The sequence below is a fragment of the Apteryx rowi genome, unplaced genomic scaffold, assembly GCF_003343035.1.
Source record: "Apteryx rowi isolate R43461 unplaced genomic scaffold, aptRow1 scaffold_5, whole genome shotgun sequence".
Classification (NCBI taxonomy): Eukaryota; Metazoa; Chordata; class Aves; order Apterygiformes; family Apterygidae; genus Apteryx; species Apteryx rowi.
This window is the reverse complement of record NW_020450760.1, coordinates 9,270,372-9,287,325: the sequence shown is the minus strand read 5'-3', so window position 1 is coordinate 9,287,325 and position 16,954 is coordinate 9,270,372. Positions and strand designations below refer to the sequence as shown.

At 35.1% G+C, this 16,954-nt stretch overlaps 1 protein-coding gene across 1 annotated transcript in view; it reads right to left on the bottom strand.

Annotated features, from left to right (window-relative positions):
- The window catches only part of EML5 (echinoderm microtubule associated protein like 5), a 96,278-nt gene that overhangs the window by 47,396 nt on the left and 31,928 nt on the right, over positions 1-16,954 (bottom strand). Inside the window, exons 14-18 of the mRNA XM_026079458.1 lie at positions 9,952-10,138; positions 8,102-8,207; positions 6,512-6,605; positions 4,072-4,172; positions 1,968-2,170 (exon numbers count right to left, since the gene is read on the bottom strand). Of these exons, the coding sequence (XP_025935243.1) occupies positions 1,968-2,170; positions 4,072-4,172; positions 6,512-6,605; positions 8,102-8,207; positions 9,952-10,138 (691 nt within the window). The remainder of the gene's footprint in view (positions 1-1,967; positions 2,171-4,071; positions 4,173-6,511; positions 6,606-8,101; positions 8,208-9,951; positions 10,139-16,954) is intronic.

Below are 16,954 nucleotides of genomic sequence, written 5' to 3'. Positions count from 1 at the left end.
TTTCCTTTGGAGAATTTAATTCTTGCAATAGCAATCAGTGAGATACGATTTGTCCAAAGCTTTTGTACTGAAACCCAAATCTTACAAGGTGCTGTAACTTGTCTAATCTAGCAAAACACAGACACATACAGAATTTTAAACATACAAGTAGTCTAACTGGAATACCATTTACATTTAAGCACATGCTTAAAGGCTTTCCTGAGTCAAGGCAAGTTGAGTGTAAGTACAGAGTACTTAGTGATTTACAGACTGAAGGCTTCCACTAGGGAATTGTTAACTACAGCACAAAATAATATAAGTATGATCCTCTCATAGTGAAAAATGAATTAATACTATTATTAAGCAGTCATGTATAATCCCCATATACTTAATGTTCAGTGTATATTAAATATCACAGTCTCTGCTGAATACTTTCATCGAAAATAAAAAATAATAATAATACAAATAATAAAACAATATCAATCTGTTGTATACAGTTAGTAGTAATAGGTGTGAAGCACCTCTTACAGAAGTGGTCAGAATCCTTTTCTTCATGCTATCCTAGCTTTATTTATACATTAAGCCAATACTCTCCAAAAATGGGTCATGGGAAGTAAGAGCAGTGAGGTGCTGAAAATCTTAACAAATTCTTCTTCTCTCACAAAGTCACACATTCCATTAAACTTATGGGTACTTCAATAAAAAAGTACTTTTATTTATCAGTTATAAATTTCCATTATTACTTTAGTAAGAGGCCATGAAAATTATTGAATAAGATGTCACAAGTCTGAAGAGTTTTGAGAAACACCACGCTACGCAACAAGAATTGGAAACAGGCACAAACCACTGTTTTGAATCTGGACTCACAAAGCTTTCTGTAATGGAAGTAAAGTGATGCATTTCTGAGTTTGGGAAGGCCTAGGTCAGCATCTGAATTTTATGAACTTTTTTCTCTAAGTTTGCAGATGGTTTCCTGTCCAGACATCAAAAAATTGTTTCATTAAGGAGTAAATACTAGCAAGATATAAAAAGTAATACAGCTATGATCTTTTGATATTTTAAGTAAGAGAAAAGTGCCTTTCAGTCTTAAAAAATTAATTTTTTGTCTTAATAAATTATGTTTATTTTCCCTAAAAGCAAATGGCCTATAAAACATGAGAAAAAAGTAAAAAAGTACAGCTTCTTTAGCTCACAAATAGGTACTTTATTTTTAATATATATCCTTTCCAGAGACATAAAATACTGTCAGCTGATCCTCAATGACTGTTCAATTACATGCTCTTAGCCTTACCAATGTGATTAATTCTTCACTGAGGGAGGTTAACTCAAATTAAGAATTTATAGATAAGTTAAAATTGCTCATGCTGCAATCTCAGATCAGTTCACAAGCAACAGCTCACTACAGCACAATAACTTACATTACTATCCAAGCTCAAAGGATTCATTATAATCAATTTTTATAAAATTCTAATTATCTTGGTTAGAAAGTATCTCTCTCAAGTTACCGAGTGAGTGAACTAAACCTCAGACCTCCATCTGCTAAGCAGACTGTACTCCACGCAAACCATCTTGTAGTAAGAAATATGGCAGGTTAATGCAGTGTAACAGAATTATCCCCCCTTTTCAGAGGGTGCATTTCAAAAATCTCAGACACAACAGTCCATTTGCTTTTACTTTCTTTTTTCACTGTCATCCTCAGAGTATCATGATCAGTGAGGACTCCAAGTTAACTGGCACAACACCAAAAGGCACGTAGCTCTTAGAATTAACCAAAGGATTACTACGACATACCAATGCGATGCATATCTTTCCACTTCTAAGAGAATTCTTTCTGAATTCTGAATTCTTTCTGGCCTGACAAAGAGGTAACTAGAGCACCAGAATTCATCATAGCAAAAGACTTCATTTTTGTTTAGACCTAGCCAAAAAAAGGAGACATTTCTTAAATCTAAATTAGGTCTTATGTAAAATCCTCGCAGTTTACTTACCTTTTCTAATGCATGCATGCTGAACACAGGACCATCATGTGCTTTGACAGTTTTTATGAGAAACACATCTCTCCAAATGCACACATCCCCTGTGGAAGTCCCGGAGAAGGCCATCTCCTCAGTCCAGCCATACACTGCACACATCATAGTGTCAGTTCTTCCCATTGCACCGATGCAGCCCTTTCTCCCAATTAGTCCTCCCCCTAGTTTAAAACAAAAACAAGTCATCAAACGTTTGCTTACAATTATTTTTGAAAAAAACCCTGTAAAAACAACTTTACCCAGAGTAATAAATCCTTTTTTTCTGGTTAACCCATACTTCCCCAAAAACAAAACTTGAAAAGATTTCTCAAGAAACACCTRTTTGGTACCTTTGAAGATAAAGCCTTACTTTTAACTTGCTACTTGAATCAGGATTTGAATATGTACATACACTCACAGACATACTACAAAGAGAAAGTGTATTTGTAAACTCACATCTAAACAAAAATTTAACATCCACCACACTTCCAGATAAATTCCTAAATGGAATGAACTTGAAAGAAAAAAAAAAAAAAAAAGAAAAAAAAACACTTTAACACCCCTTTTCTTTTCATGGTATGCATTCAGTGGCAGGATTTCTAATTTTCATTTAAAGAGTTACCATATTGGCCTCTGGATGATAGAAATGTAACTGCTATATAAATTTTAAAATACTTTAAAATACCATGATGTTCTAAAATAATTTGACAGGTATAACACACAGTAATTTCTGGGTAGAAAGCCAGATTCAGATTTTCACGATCCTCAGAGAAACTTCATGCGTTATAAAACAGAAACGTCTCAGGATCTAAAATTTCACATCATTCTCCCCCATTCACAGAGGCAAGGTCYCTGAATTTCTTTGCCCTCACTTGCACTGATGAAATTTAGTCCTAAGAATACACATCGGAGTCACTTCTCCCCTCAGGTGCACCTGCTCTGGTGCAGACTTCATCCGAGACGTAGCATTTGTTAAGGTGCACTGATTCCACCCCTCACAGTGACACTGAGAAGTGTGTTTCAGAGTGACTGTTGTGCCAGCGTGCCTGTTTCAGTTTTGCCCAGACGGGCTTTAGCATTATAGAAATCTGCTTCCTCCTAACTCTGAGCAATGGCTGATAAAAAGCGTGCATTTTTCTCAATTTTGTTTTTTTGTTCAAAAGTACCATGACAAAAGTACCATGACATCATAGTTAAGACCTTCTTCTAAACAATTTATAGTAATGCCCCAGTAAATATGTTCTGACACATTTCATTCTTTCTTTACTTAGTAATAACAATTAACAATTAATAATTAATAAAATTAATAATTAATAAATAACTTCAACCACTTGCCCTCAGACAATCTTTGCTGATTTCTGGTGGAACCTTTAAATGAGAAAATTAGTGTCATTATTTTCCTCAGAGACCTTTCTCACAAAAATTACTTTAGCAGAGACTCATCTGAGTTGATGTGCACAGGCTCTTAGAGAATTCTTAGCACAGAAGCTAATCTGCCATAGCTTATTTGTCTTCATGTGCTTTTTAACGTTCAACATAACAAAGTTCAGACTAACATCGGGGAATAGCTGTTCTTGCTGTTCTAAAGCAAAATTTTCCAGGCAGATAAAGCAAGCTGCTTGTCTTGGTTTTTAACAGTCATGTTTAAAAAAAAGTATCTAAATAAACAGGTTACAATCACTCAAGATGAATTCACTTCCAGTACTTTGTCTGAATTTTTTTACATGGATTTTTATCACCTTAGATTTATTTATATTTTTGCCTCTTTATAACACAAAAATCACACTCAAATTGTCCTTCTTCCAAAAATTGCTTTATTATTTTAGAGCAGCTCTACAACATTTTGAAATGTGTGAGATTATTATTAGATATAAAAACAGAGAGTAGGAAATCCAATGTCCTTTTCACTTGTAAGGCTAATTCATGTTACTCGTAATAGAACTCGGGCAAAGCTAACTTAGAGATATGTAGAGAGAAAATATCTCCCCATAATGCGTGAAGCACACTGTAACAGATGCTGTATTTATACTTTAAAGAACATAAAAAGCTGTTACAAAGAAAAATTAAAAAATACCTTCCTTACCTGCTCTACGCCAGAATTTCATGTGTTTAATTCCAACTGTAATCAATTTATCAGGCATATAAGGATTAATCTTAACAACAAAAATCTTATCTTTACTTCCCCTGAAATACAAAGCAAAATATTTTATTGTTTTAAATAAAAATATATCTACTCCTATTTTAAGTATGTAATCTTTTATCTTGCTAATGTATCCCTTCTCTATCTTGCTAACATTTACGTCCAGATCATAAACAATAGGTTTTTTTTAATGAGAAGTAGGAAGGAAAGACAACTAAAGTACTGAGTGCTGTTCTATTTTCACTCGCCTTCAGTTTCCAGAACAAGAATGTGATTATGCTACTTCAGAAAGCCACTAGGTGGCATTTTCTTTGCAAAAGAATATACTTAAAAAATGCAAATATATAATGGCATTTACACCTCTGACAGCTCATAATGAAACTTAATGGTGTATAGTTGCATACCTTACTTAAATGTCTCTCGTGCTGAAAACAAATGGCCATTCTCATCCACCTCTCACTGAATTTTTCTGTTTTTCCTTTTAGAATAATACAAATGCTGCAGTTATATCAATTTTAAATGAAAATTTCAGTTGCTGAAAAACGTCAGAATTTGTTGTGTATTTTAGATTTCTTACTATGCTCTTAAACATATAAACCCAATGCTTCAGTTCTATAGTTTGAAGAACAGCTGTCAGCTATATTTGCTATCTATGCAAGAAAAAAAAACACTTACTAATAATTTTATTTCAAAATGCAAAAGAGGCTCTAATTCCTAGGTTTTGCTCCCCAGTCAAGAACGGCAAAACTCTTTTACCTTTCTATGGTTTTCAGATCACTGAATAAACTAGTAGAAATGAAGAGCACAAACCAGTTCCTTTCAAAACTCACACTGTTATCTTCGAAGTACAGATGTTGCTCTCAAATATTCTATTCAATTCCTCTGACTAGGCAGGAGAAAAAGCTCCCCAGAAACAAAATCCAGACTAAACTGAGGGAAAATTCACCTCCAAAAGGTTTCTATACATTAGGCCAAAGGCAGACAAATGAAGCACCAGAAATGGTATCTTCAGAGAAGCCAAGCTAACTGGGCTTCTGGTAAGTAACTGGGAAGGGAGTGACCCTCCTTTCTCTAATTGCATCATGTATTCAGGATTTTCATTCCTCAGTAGGTAAGAAACTCAAAACATGTTCAAAAAGAAAATAAGAGTAAATGTCACTGAAGAGCAATAATGAAGTTAATGGGTAAGTAGGAAGCTGAGTTTTTTTAATTGTATTTTAATTGCAGACAATAATAAATCCCTTTCAAACTCATCTAGAGCAATGTTTGCAGTAGGTATACTGAATCCTGAGAGGGAGTAGGGAAAAAAAATATATCACTCACATTTTTGCCAAATGATAAGCAACAGATCCTCAGATACGACAAAGCAAAAGGTTTCCAAAATATTTCTCAACATTAGAAATAAGATTCCATCCTGTAGATCAAATCCCTCTTTAATAAATGAGTATGAAATAATGTGGGCAGAGTGAGAGAAACTCAGAAAAAATTAGGTTGGAAGGGACCTTTGCAGGTTATCTAGTCCAACCTCTGGTTCAAAGCAGGACTAACTTCAAAGTTAGATCAGACTGCTCAGGACTCGAAGGTAAAGGAAAGAACCTTGAAGAGAAGACGACCTCTGAGTAAAACAGCTGTAACCTATAATCTACCATCACAGGAAAGAGATGACCTCTGATGAACAAGATCTGAAAGAGTACAGCATATGCTGAGCTTTTTGCCTCAAGAAACTTGAGGTCTAGAAATATTTCTTAATCAGGCACAGCCAGTAGCTGCAGAAAGGAGAACAGTGTGTGAGAGGCATGGAAAAACTGAGTTATTTCTGTCAGTGTTGGTAACGACTAAAGAACAAGCATGCATCTCTGCTGCAGAAATGCTGAAGAGGGCCACAGAAGCTAGGATTATCAGGGAGGAAAGGCAAGACTTGTTTACAAACTTTGATCACAGAGTTCAGATGTACAGAGCCTTTGACTACAGATGTAATTATTTTTTAGCATAACAAATTATAGAAGCAACATACGGAAGTGCATGGGAAAAGTTTTAAAGAGATTTTTTCAGAACACATCAAACCTGTAAATGAATTGTTTTCTATGTCTTCTTCTCTCAACAGTTGAGCTGTCACAGCAGTTCCTGTTGACTCTATTGTAGTTTCAGTTTTTCTCCCCAAAGAAAATTTTAAGGCTGTGCTAAAGCTATTGCYTTTATTATTATTATTGTATATTTTGTATATATACTGTATATATAGTATATATATGTATCATGTATTATTAACAAGTGAAAGGAACAGCAAATTTATTAGATAACTATTATTCTTTAATTAATATATTTTGTTCGCTGTCATTTGAAACTAAATCTAGGTAGAAATTTTAAAATTAACTTAAATTCCTACCTTACTGCTGAAAGCTTCTCTCCTTTCTTCCAGTCCCAGAGAACAATAGTATGATTGTCATCTATTCCAACAGAAGCCAAGCGTTTCCCATCCGCTAGAAAAGTAAATTTATGATAAGAGAGTAGACAGATAACATTATGCTGCAATAATAAGAAACTAGATATTATATTTAAGAACATTATAACTTCAGAAATACTATTTGTACAAATAGTATGACTAAATACAGAGGGTGTATATATATATACACACACACACACAAATAGTGTATATATACACAACATATATATATAATGTAAAAATAAGTAAATAATAGTATGACATGGTATGCTTAGGGGCAGCTTTGGTATTTGCTAGATTTTAAATTAGAGTGGTCAGCTGGATGGAGTTTAGGATTTCAAGTTAAGAACTCTAAATTCTACGTGACCATGAAGAACTGACTCAGCAAACATCTCAGGCTAGACGTTTAACATCACAACTATCATTTTTAGACATYTGAATTATCCTGTCTAGAAACGGCACTAAGACCCTCTGCATTTGGATTAGATCCTTTGTTCGGCCAGTTGCTGACACAGTTGCACAAACGCCTTCAACACAGGTTGTACTATGAGTATCCTCTGTTCACTCTGGGAATCCCTGTTCATTTCTAAATGGGAAAGCACTAAAGCAATTCCAGGAAGTTTATGAAACATTCCTAAACTTGGTAACAGGGTAAAATCTTTCAGCAGCTCTGAATGTGTACCACATGAATCTTCCAGAAAGATGTTATTTGTGCTCATTTGAGATCAACATCTTTCTGTTATATACTCGTCTTTGAAATTGCTAAGTATCCATGCTAGAATATGGGAAATGACATTTGGGTACTGTCTTGAAAAAGGAGAGCAAAGAAAGGCAAGAAGCCACAAGCAACAAAGACCTAAGATCCGATACTACTCATTCTTTGCCACCACACACATTCCCTGTGAGGTCAGAGGTCCTATCTAGTAAGACCAAACCATTAAAGAACGTACAGAAGCCAGTGGAGAAGAGGAAATTTAAGCTGGTACAGGAATTCACATTATGGGGTGCAGAAATCACAAAAGATTTAACCGACAATCTCTCATGGTAGTACGAGGCAGGAAAAAGAGGAGGTTCAGTTTCTTCCCAGAATGTGATTCAATATGCTACTTGGTGGGCTTCCAGGATTAAAGTACACACCTGACCAATTGTTACTATTTGCTAAAAAACAAACAAAAACTTACAGTCCTAATGCAGACTCAACACTTGACAGCTGTAAGCCTGCCTAACACATCGAAAGAAACTACAAGGTGATCAGCTCAGCTCCCCAATGCCACAGAACCCTTCCTTGTGGTTTACAATATGCAAGACTGTACAGTGGCACTGTTTAAGGAATGATCACTCTGAGATAATGCCATTTGAGACTCATCACTGGAGAATATTTTTAATACAAATACAGTGTATTAGTGTATAGAGTGTAGAGCGTCAATACAGTGTAGAGGAATTCGCACTAGCTCGGGAGAACTGAGTAGTTTGCACTGTCATACAGAAAAGGAAAATTGCAAATAAATAAATAAATAAATAAATACTTATTACCTGAAAAATCAACAGCACAAACACCATACTGGTGATAGCCCTTTAATACTGACAGTGGTTTTATTGTTTCTGTATCCCAAATGTGTATTGAGGAATCTCGACCAACCTGAAAATATTAATAGTTACAAGCATTTTTTCATTTCTCTTTCATCAGTTATTTGACATGTTTTTTAAAGCATAATATTACCTTATAACAAATATTTCATAAAGTATTTGGAAAAATTTATAGTGATAAAATCTTCCTAGTATTATTTGCTCTGGCTAACAATACTATTCCCTTTCCTGCTTCACAACTACCATTCCCACAGGTGGCTGTTTCTTCCTTCCAAAGACACATTAAATACAATTAACTAATCTTACAATAGATTCTTCTTGCAAAAAAACTTCATTGATTGCACTGTGGCATATTTATTCCATCAATTACTTCTCTATCAATCATTGCCTGTCTAAAAATAAGAGGTTATTTTTATTGCTAGTAAGCAAGCTACTCCATGCTTGAGAAATCAAGGTGACTTCTATTATTTTCTGGTGTCATTTACAAGTAACAAAGTTTCTGCAACTCAGGTGCTATTGCACTGATACCTGTGGAGTTGTCTTCAGTAGACTGGTACTAATTCAGATAACTAGAACCTGATAAGAAGGAACAGAATATAGCTTATTCTTTTTCAACTGTGCTGGAAGGTACAAACATTATGAGCCATTACTTACAGCACAGTACACAAGATGGGCTGCAAAACCAGAAGGACATTCTTCTATGTGTAAGACATAGGACTGAAGAAAAGTAAGCTCTGTTTCTGGTTTTGCCACAGACTTATGTAATGTTTGTAAAGCTTTTTGTAATGTCCACTCTCAGGAGAATCTGAACTAATGTTGCATGGGGAATTTGATTACTGCGTTACCTAATTTTACTTTGCAAATTCAATATTCTTTTGACAGAGGAAGGTACTTTAAAATATAGCAAATCCATGCATGTTTTTATTCATATTCTTTACTACCCCAAAATTAAATTGAATCCATTTTCACATTTATGTATTTAATGTATACAGTGACCAATAAATTTAGGTTTATCTCAAGGATTTTCATACAAATTAAGAGTATTATCAGAAAAAATGTATTTCTATTAGAAATTGGAGCTCTCCCCACATTTTTTTGTGTCTCTGGCTATGCCCAGAGGTTCTCCAATTTTCAACCTATAACAATAAAAGCAACAACAACAACAACAATTCAACTTCAAATGTCAAATCAAACCTTCAGGTCCTGGTATATAAACATTTATGGGAAGAGTTCTTTGTCAGAAAACACGAGACAGAATAATTACTTCAAATTACTGTCTGGAGAAAGATAAAACGAACTATACTTTAGTATAGAAATACTTTAGTAATACCGATACCTGTGCTGCATGTACAAACCATGGACAGCTTGGTTAGAGGTGATAACCAAAAATAAAATACATAACTCATTAAACTGGAATGCCAGAATATAAGATTAATTGATTCTCATAGTTGCAATTCTCTTCACAACTAAGAAATCTTAAAAAATTAGCTGCATACTTTCCTCTATTTGTTATCCTACAGCAGCAATATAAAACAATGCTGAATAAAAACATTAATCTTTTCATAAATAAAGAAGAGGTAAAAAAGCCTTCAACCAAAGACACTTATCAGAATTAACATAAACAACTGGAAAACACATGTGCTACAGTTTTTAACATGATTCCATCTGCAATAGAAATACTGTCCTTCACTGAATAAACGTAGACTGGACCCTCTTCCTCCCAAAAATGCTTTTCTAAATTCAGTGTAGCAATTTCAGATTCCTATTGCAGATAAGCAGATAAACGTGCATCCTACCTGGCCTGTTGCCACGTAGTCCTTTAAGGGATGAATAGCGAGGCAAAGAATGTCATCATCGTGACCCAGATAAAAGCGCTGGGTGTTCTGCTGCCGATTATACACCACGCCCACTGCTGCAACGTGGTATACGATTTCACCTGTCTGAGTGTAAAATAAGTTGCTTCGACAGTCGTAACCTCTGTAACTAAAGAAAAAAAGATTTGTGCATCAAGATCGTGACCAGATATACTAAATACTTAATGAGATAAAAATATGCAAGATGCACCTGACATACATAAAAGCTCAGATTACTTATCAATTACTATGTTGCTATTTTAAGATTATTAACGTGTATGCCAACAGAATACCAATTTACCATTTTCAGCTACTGTTCAGAAATCAGTACTACTAGCACTAATTTGAAAGTAGCTGCTATTTAATAGTTACTCTTCACATCATGTTGGAAAAGGATGTAATGGCTAATACTTTTTCCAGACCACACGGGAAATTCAGACAGGCAACATATAATTATATAAATTATAAAATGTCCAAAATAGTAATTCTGGCTATCTCTTACTGCTCAAAAATCAGACAGCAGAGTTTCCACAAAAAATAGACAAAATGGATTGCAGGAAATTGAAAGTTTCTGCAAAGTTTCTATCAGGAAGATTAAAGCATAATATTTTTTTCCAGATCACTTTCTTTTCTGAAGGGACTGTCTCCTTTCTCAGATGGCATGAACAGGCCAATTCCCAGTTTAGGCCTTTATGAACTGCCATTATATATATATTTCATCCTAGGTGTGATTAAGATTCAGTATCCCATGAAAACCAGGGGTGGTATTTTCAAAAGTCCAGGGTCATACTTTCAAAAGCACCTTAAGATGCTCAGAAACCTAAAGAGAATTAAACACACAAGCAAGTTTTTAAATGGTACTTTTGATAACTCTTTTCTGGGCTCTCATTGGAGATAACATTTTTAAATGCATAAATTAAACTGGTTTCTTTCTTTCTTCTGATATAAACAATGCTCTATAAATTCCTGAGGCATCCTGTTTCTATGCAGTTACTCCCCCATTTAATCTCTTCCTGTTCCAGTTCTTCCAGATCTTTGTTAAAGTCAGCTTTTTAATTATTTCATAAAGATGCAGGCAAAATCTGGTTACATTTCTAAACACACAGTTACATTTACCAGAAGGGAATGATTATGGGTAGAAGATGCCTGAATGTGTTTGAATTAGCTATGAATTATTTTGATTTAGGGATCATAAGGCTCTACCTAAGTATTTTTTGCACTCAACTACTAATTGAGCCAGTTGGGAAAAAAAAAAAAAAAAGATGATTAGCAAGTCATACACGACAAACAAAACAACTAATCAATAACCATCAGCAATTCAAAACTAACAGGAATCTCTAATGTCTGTGTTACAAGATACTTCTCATGCTGTTAATTACTTGCTTAATTAAAAGCATATATCATCAGAACAAATTACATTACATTTAAGCAGAAAACAAAAGCAGGATCTTTTTGTAACAGTGCAGTTCTTTAAGTTGTCACCTAAGACCAAGATATATCTGTACAGGTACCATTATGTATTATACACAAAGTGAATGGGGTAATATTAGAAAATTAGTGGATACAAGACACTTAAGGTACAAATGAAAAACAGAAATAGTGCATTCAGAGTAGAAGAGTCTTTCATAAATTTATATATTGCTTTTCTTGCATACATAGGGCAACAATATGCAGTGGTCAGCTAACAAATCTTTAAGACAGTTGACTAACTTTAGCTTAATGAATACTATTCTGACAACTCCAGCCATGGATTCATGTTCACAAATACCAGATCTATGCATTATTGGAYGATGGTGCAGCACGTATCTGGACCAGGTTTGAGCACACTGTATTTCTGTTGACTAACCTGCAACATATGTAATGGTGTTTATGTCAGATCGTATGTGATTAGGGATAAATTGCTTAAGTCATCTCACAAAAACTATAAACAGACCAGCAGAAGGTCTGTCAAGGTCAGCAACTTGTGCAATGTGGCTGAACTCTTTTTCCTCAATATCATATACTCTAAACACAGATATACCACCTTGTCTAAACCCTGGCCACAGTGAAATAGCAAATGAGAATAGCTACATAAAGATTAACGCTTTGCACAGAATTTCCCACAGTAGGCTATCTTGGTAGTCTAGTCTTGAACACCGAAAGAATTGGTGACTTCTACTGTTATATATGCAAGTATTATYATTATTATCAAATAATACAGAAAATTTCTGTGAATGGTTTTGTGCTCCTTGTTACCAGAGAGATGCTGATTAGCAGGAGTCATAAATTAGTTCTGGAAGAACATTTACTTTTTATGTTCATGCTGAGGAAATGTACTGTTGTCTAAACGGTTTGGAAAACTCCCATTTAAAGAATCACCAAAACTTACCTGAATAGTTTACACTACACAACTTTGGCTCGGTCCCAGTCAGGCAACCTTTCAATGTCTCCTGAGTTACTGCCCCTTCCAGGTCTCTAGGAAAATCTCTCTCTCTCCATCAGCTCCGAGGCTGAGTTATGTATCTGCTCCCTGCTCTTCTCAAAGTGACCTACAATTCGGACTCATGCGAGAGGTGCTCTCTTCAGCCCTGCTTCACTCTCCCTCCACCCATAGCCTTCACTAGCAACTTCCCCAGCAGCACGCGAGCCATTTTGAAGCTGGTTTCTGCCTGACCCAAAGTGCAGCAGCCAGGCAAAGCAAGCAGGCAGCCGCCTTCTCTGATGTTCATCCGTAGCCTTTTAAAGGGACATAATATACAACGGCCTATAGTAGCTATGAAGAAACAAAACTAAAATAACCTGTTGCAGTATGCAACATCAACCTCATAACAACATGACATGACAACATTCAGTGAAGGGCAGGGATTACAATGCAAGTGCAGTGCCAGAGAAGATACCTGGACCTATCCTCACTCAGACGTCCTTTTCCTATGCTTCACTGTCTACTCAACCTTGTTAAAAATACCGGATTACCTCTGCAAGCACAGAATCATAAAAACTGTGCTGAATACACACCATAAATAAGACTATATAAAAAAGCAGYTACAAAAACATGTATGATGAAAAAAATAATGCTTTAGAAATACTAGATATCAAGGAATTTTTAAAAACTTTCTGAGAAAACCTGAATGGAACATATCCACTGCATAATTAGCAGGCCGAGGATACACAGCAGTAATGAATAAAAATAAAAAACATTAAGGCAGCAAAAGGATCTAAGACCCTTTTACTTGCAACTCACATACTCAGAATTTTGCTAGCTCTTGTCAAGGCAATTACCCATATATTCTAAATAAAGCATAGTGAAACCGAGTATACTAATGCTATATATCACAGGAATACCAAAAAAAACCCCAACCCCCCCCCCAAATGTATCTAGGATATAGGAAAAATAGTTCTTATTACTCATATCTATAACTTCTTATAACTAAAGTTTGTATTTTAGTTCACTTCCTCCATTTATGAAATATGCTTGTAAATCAGTTGCTTATAATCAAAGAAAACATATGTTGCCAAAACTAATATTAGAGTGGTGCAAGCAAAGAAATTTTGTAACCTACCTAACCCATCCTATCTTTCTCACATGCCAGTATAGTAACTCCCCAACTATAAAGGTCAGCTTTWCACCAGAAGGGTAAAGCAGCGGGCTCAGGTAGTCCAAGCAGAGATGAAAAAGGACACCTTTCAACATTCAGGACTATTCCCTGACAATACACTATGCAGTTCTAAAATCCTTACATTTACATGTTATCAAGGCCATTAGAACTGAGGTTATTAGCTAATCTCAGTTCTCAGAAAAAGCATAAAGAGAAGCAATTTCTCAGCATGCAGAACACAAACCACAAAAGTAATTTACAAGTAAAAGACTAGCAAGTAGATTACTAAAATTCCTTGATTAGCAAGTAGAAACTAAATAGTAATGAAAGAAAGCTCTAGATCATAGCTACTGGATCATATATACTCCATACCTAAATCAAGGCACAATAAACATAACACTGCATTCTGTGTTTCCAAGTGGTGTTCATTAACAACTTAGCAAACCAGCAGTCCACGACTGATTAAAGTTATTATGACAGTAATTTTCAGAAGACAGTTACCTCACCTCAATGACATGCAAGAAAACCTGTTGTCATCTTGGCATCAAAAACAATCAAAATGCCATTATCAAGGTCATGAATAGCAGGAGCTGGATTCACTTTGAGAATAAGACATGTAAACATAAGTTTGTATATGTGGGTTAGATATATTAAGCCCATATTTTAATCAACAGAGTTCTAGTCAATAAAGTCAATGGGACCTGGAGGGCTACTCAGCTGACCAGCCCAGTCCGCATTTAATTTTACATGAGCCAAATCACTATCTGCGCTCCATTAACTGCTGACTGGATCTCCACTGACTGTGACTGAAGTTTCAATACATGCATAAAACACCTACTTTTAGACTCTAATTGTAAGTGCTTTAATCTGAAGCTGGATCCCACCCACAGCTGCAAGTTACACATCTATAGCGAACTCAGGGGCWTCTTCACAAGTAGTGTCCTGTTTGGAAAAAAATAAATGTCTGTATTTTGTCTGATTCTGAAAATGGTTCAAAAATTTGTGTGTTATTCTTCAAAATATTTATGGGAGATTTTTTTAATGCAGTGCACCACTCCCCCCCCCCCCAAAAAAAAACCCCACTAAAAGAACCAAATGTCAAAATAAACATGGTAGATGGTCAGAGTTTTTAGCACAAAGGTAGAGATTTTAAAAAAACAAACCTCACAACAACATTTTCTCAAGAAAGTCACTCATAGCCCCCTCTCATCAGATGTTATATTCATTATTGCAACTTGTAGTTAACAGCCCCCAGAAGGAATTTATGCAAGGTGTCACAAGAATCTCATTTAAGAGTACAAGAAATCCAATGTCATCTTCAAACCACAACCAAATTTCACCTTATGATCAGGTCAGTTCAATGAACATGCTGAAACCTCAAACCAGACTTTTCTTAAAGTTCTTGAATATTTAAAAACTAATTCTTGTGAAATGAACAGTATAGCTTGTAGACAATACAGGACAAAAGCATTATATCTGCACCCTATATACGGCCTGCCRACAAGAAGGAAGCAGCATAAGCACCGAGTCCAAGAAAGGTATTCTTCTGAATACCTCAGAAGGTGTATCCTTTTTATGTTACCTTACCACCACTGTCAAAGACGTGGCAGAAGGAAAATACAGGAATTGCCAAAAAGAAAGCAAACTAGTAAATCACTTTAATCTAATAACCTGTCTCTTATAGTGATAGCATCACATCTCTTAGAGAAAGATGCACATAAAGATTAACCTGATAATAGGGGAACTTGCTTTTTTATCCATATTAACCAGTGGCTGGTACACGTGCTAAGCATTATTGTTTTTATCCCCTTCCAAAAGAGGAAGTAATCAGAGGCTTAAAAGATTTCTTATAGGAGATGAAAAGATTTTTAAAAGTTCATCTTTCAAGGCAGTTCACAAATTCAAAACACAAGAACAACTTGCTCACAAAGAAAGGAAAAAGAACTTCCTATTTTCCTAGTTCAAAAAAGCACCCTCTTTACACTTTTAAGAAACATCCAAGACATTTCCATTGCACCTAAAAAAGATGAAGCAAAGCAAACTTCCTGAATCAGAGAATATGCCTATTACTCACTTGGAAGTGGGTCACTTTAAAGTTAACAGCTTGGGCATTGAGAAAAATCTGTTGTTCAGCATGGATTCTTCATTAGTTTCCTTGGTGCACACTGGGTAACCAGACACAACTCAACTGGACATTCTACTTCTGGTCATTCCTGGATATTCTGGTCAAGCTTCACTTCTGTTGTGAAGGAAATAACAATAATCCCAAAGATCCAGGTCCCTTGCTTGTGCTACAGCTTCCTCAGGATGGTTTGGTTTGATTCTTAGAACAAATTTGAAAGACTATAGCTACCCGCCTTAATGCATTTTTTACATAGGTATAAAAATCTTCAACTGAGAATCCTCAAGTATCAAAAAAGAGTAATATATATCAAACAGCTCTGTACCCAGTTTCCCCACTGTCATTACTTCCAAACCATTCCTCAAATTCCTTGTTTTCTACAGACAAAATTACCGAGTTAAATGATTAACTGTTCTTAGACAATTAATTTATTAAGGATTCCATGTGGAGCCCTTCTAAAAATGTTATAGTGACATTACAGACAGCAACGTCACTATACAGCAAGAAAGTATCAGTAACTTAGCTGTGCATTTATTTAACTCTACAAAGTAAGTTGCATTCCTGCAAAGAGGTTATGTTTTGAAAGGAAAACACAGTATTACCCAATTTCCAGTGCCTTAATTTAACAAAGGCTTTGGGGTTTTTTGAATCAGGGGGATTTATACTTCTGTTAATTATTCTAATGTAGTAACATCTATTGTCAGTTTGTTTTAAAATACCACGTCTTTGTTCCGATGAAAAAGTCTTCACTTTTGAGAAGTTATTGGAGACTACCAATCTACTACTAAAGAAGAAATCATAAGATTTCAAGGAGACATGTGGAAGTTATTTTGTTACTGAAATTATTAGTACCAAAAAGTGAATGAAAACGAATTCTAACATTCTTACAGGTCCTACTAAGAATTATATTTAAATCCTAAACTAATTAGCAGAGGTACTTGTAAATGCCTTCAATTTAAAGGCAAATAAAGAGCTTATACATGATTGTTACACAAAACAGTGACAGAAAAGCCACTAAGTATAAAATCCAAGTCATCTTCAACTATATGATGTCTCTATGGCAGCTTCAGTAATATAATACTGAGGAGAAATATTATTTTTCAGATCCTTAAAAATATGGGTGAAAGCCAAATATTGTAYTTATTCACCACTATTCAAATATAAGCATCAACTAAAATTTCAGTGCATATTCATTTTAGGACACATATTCAGAATTAGTCTATCCTGGCATCAAAGCTTTCTAATTATC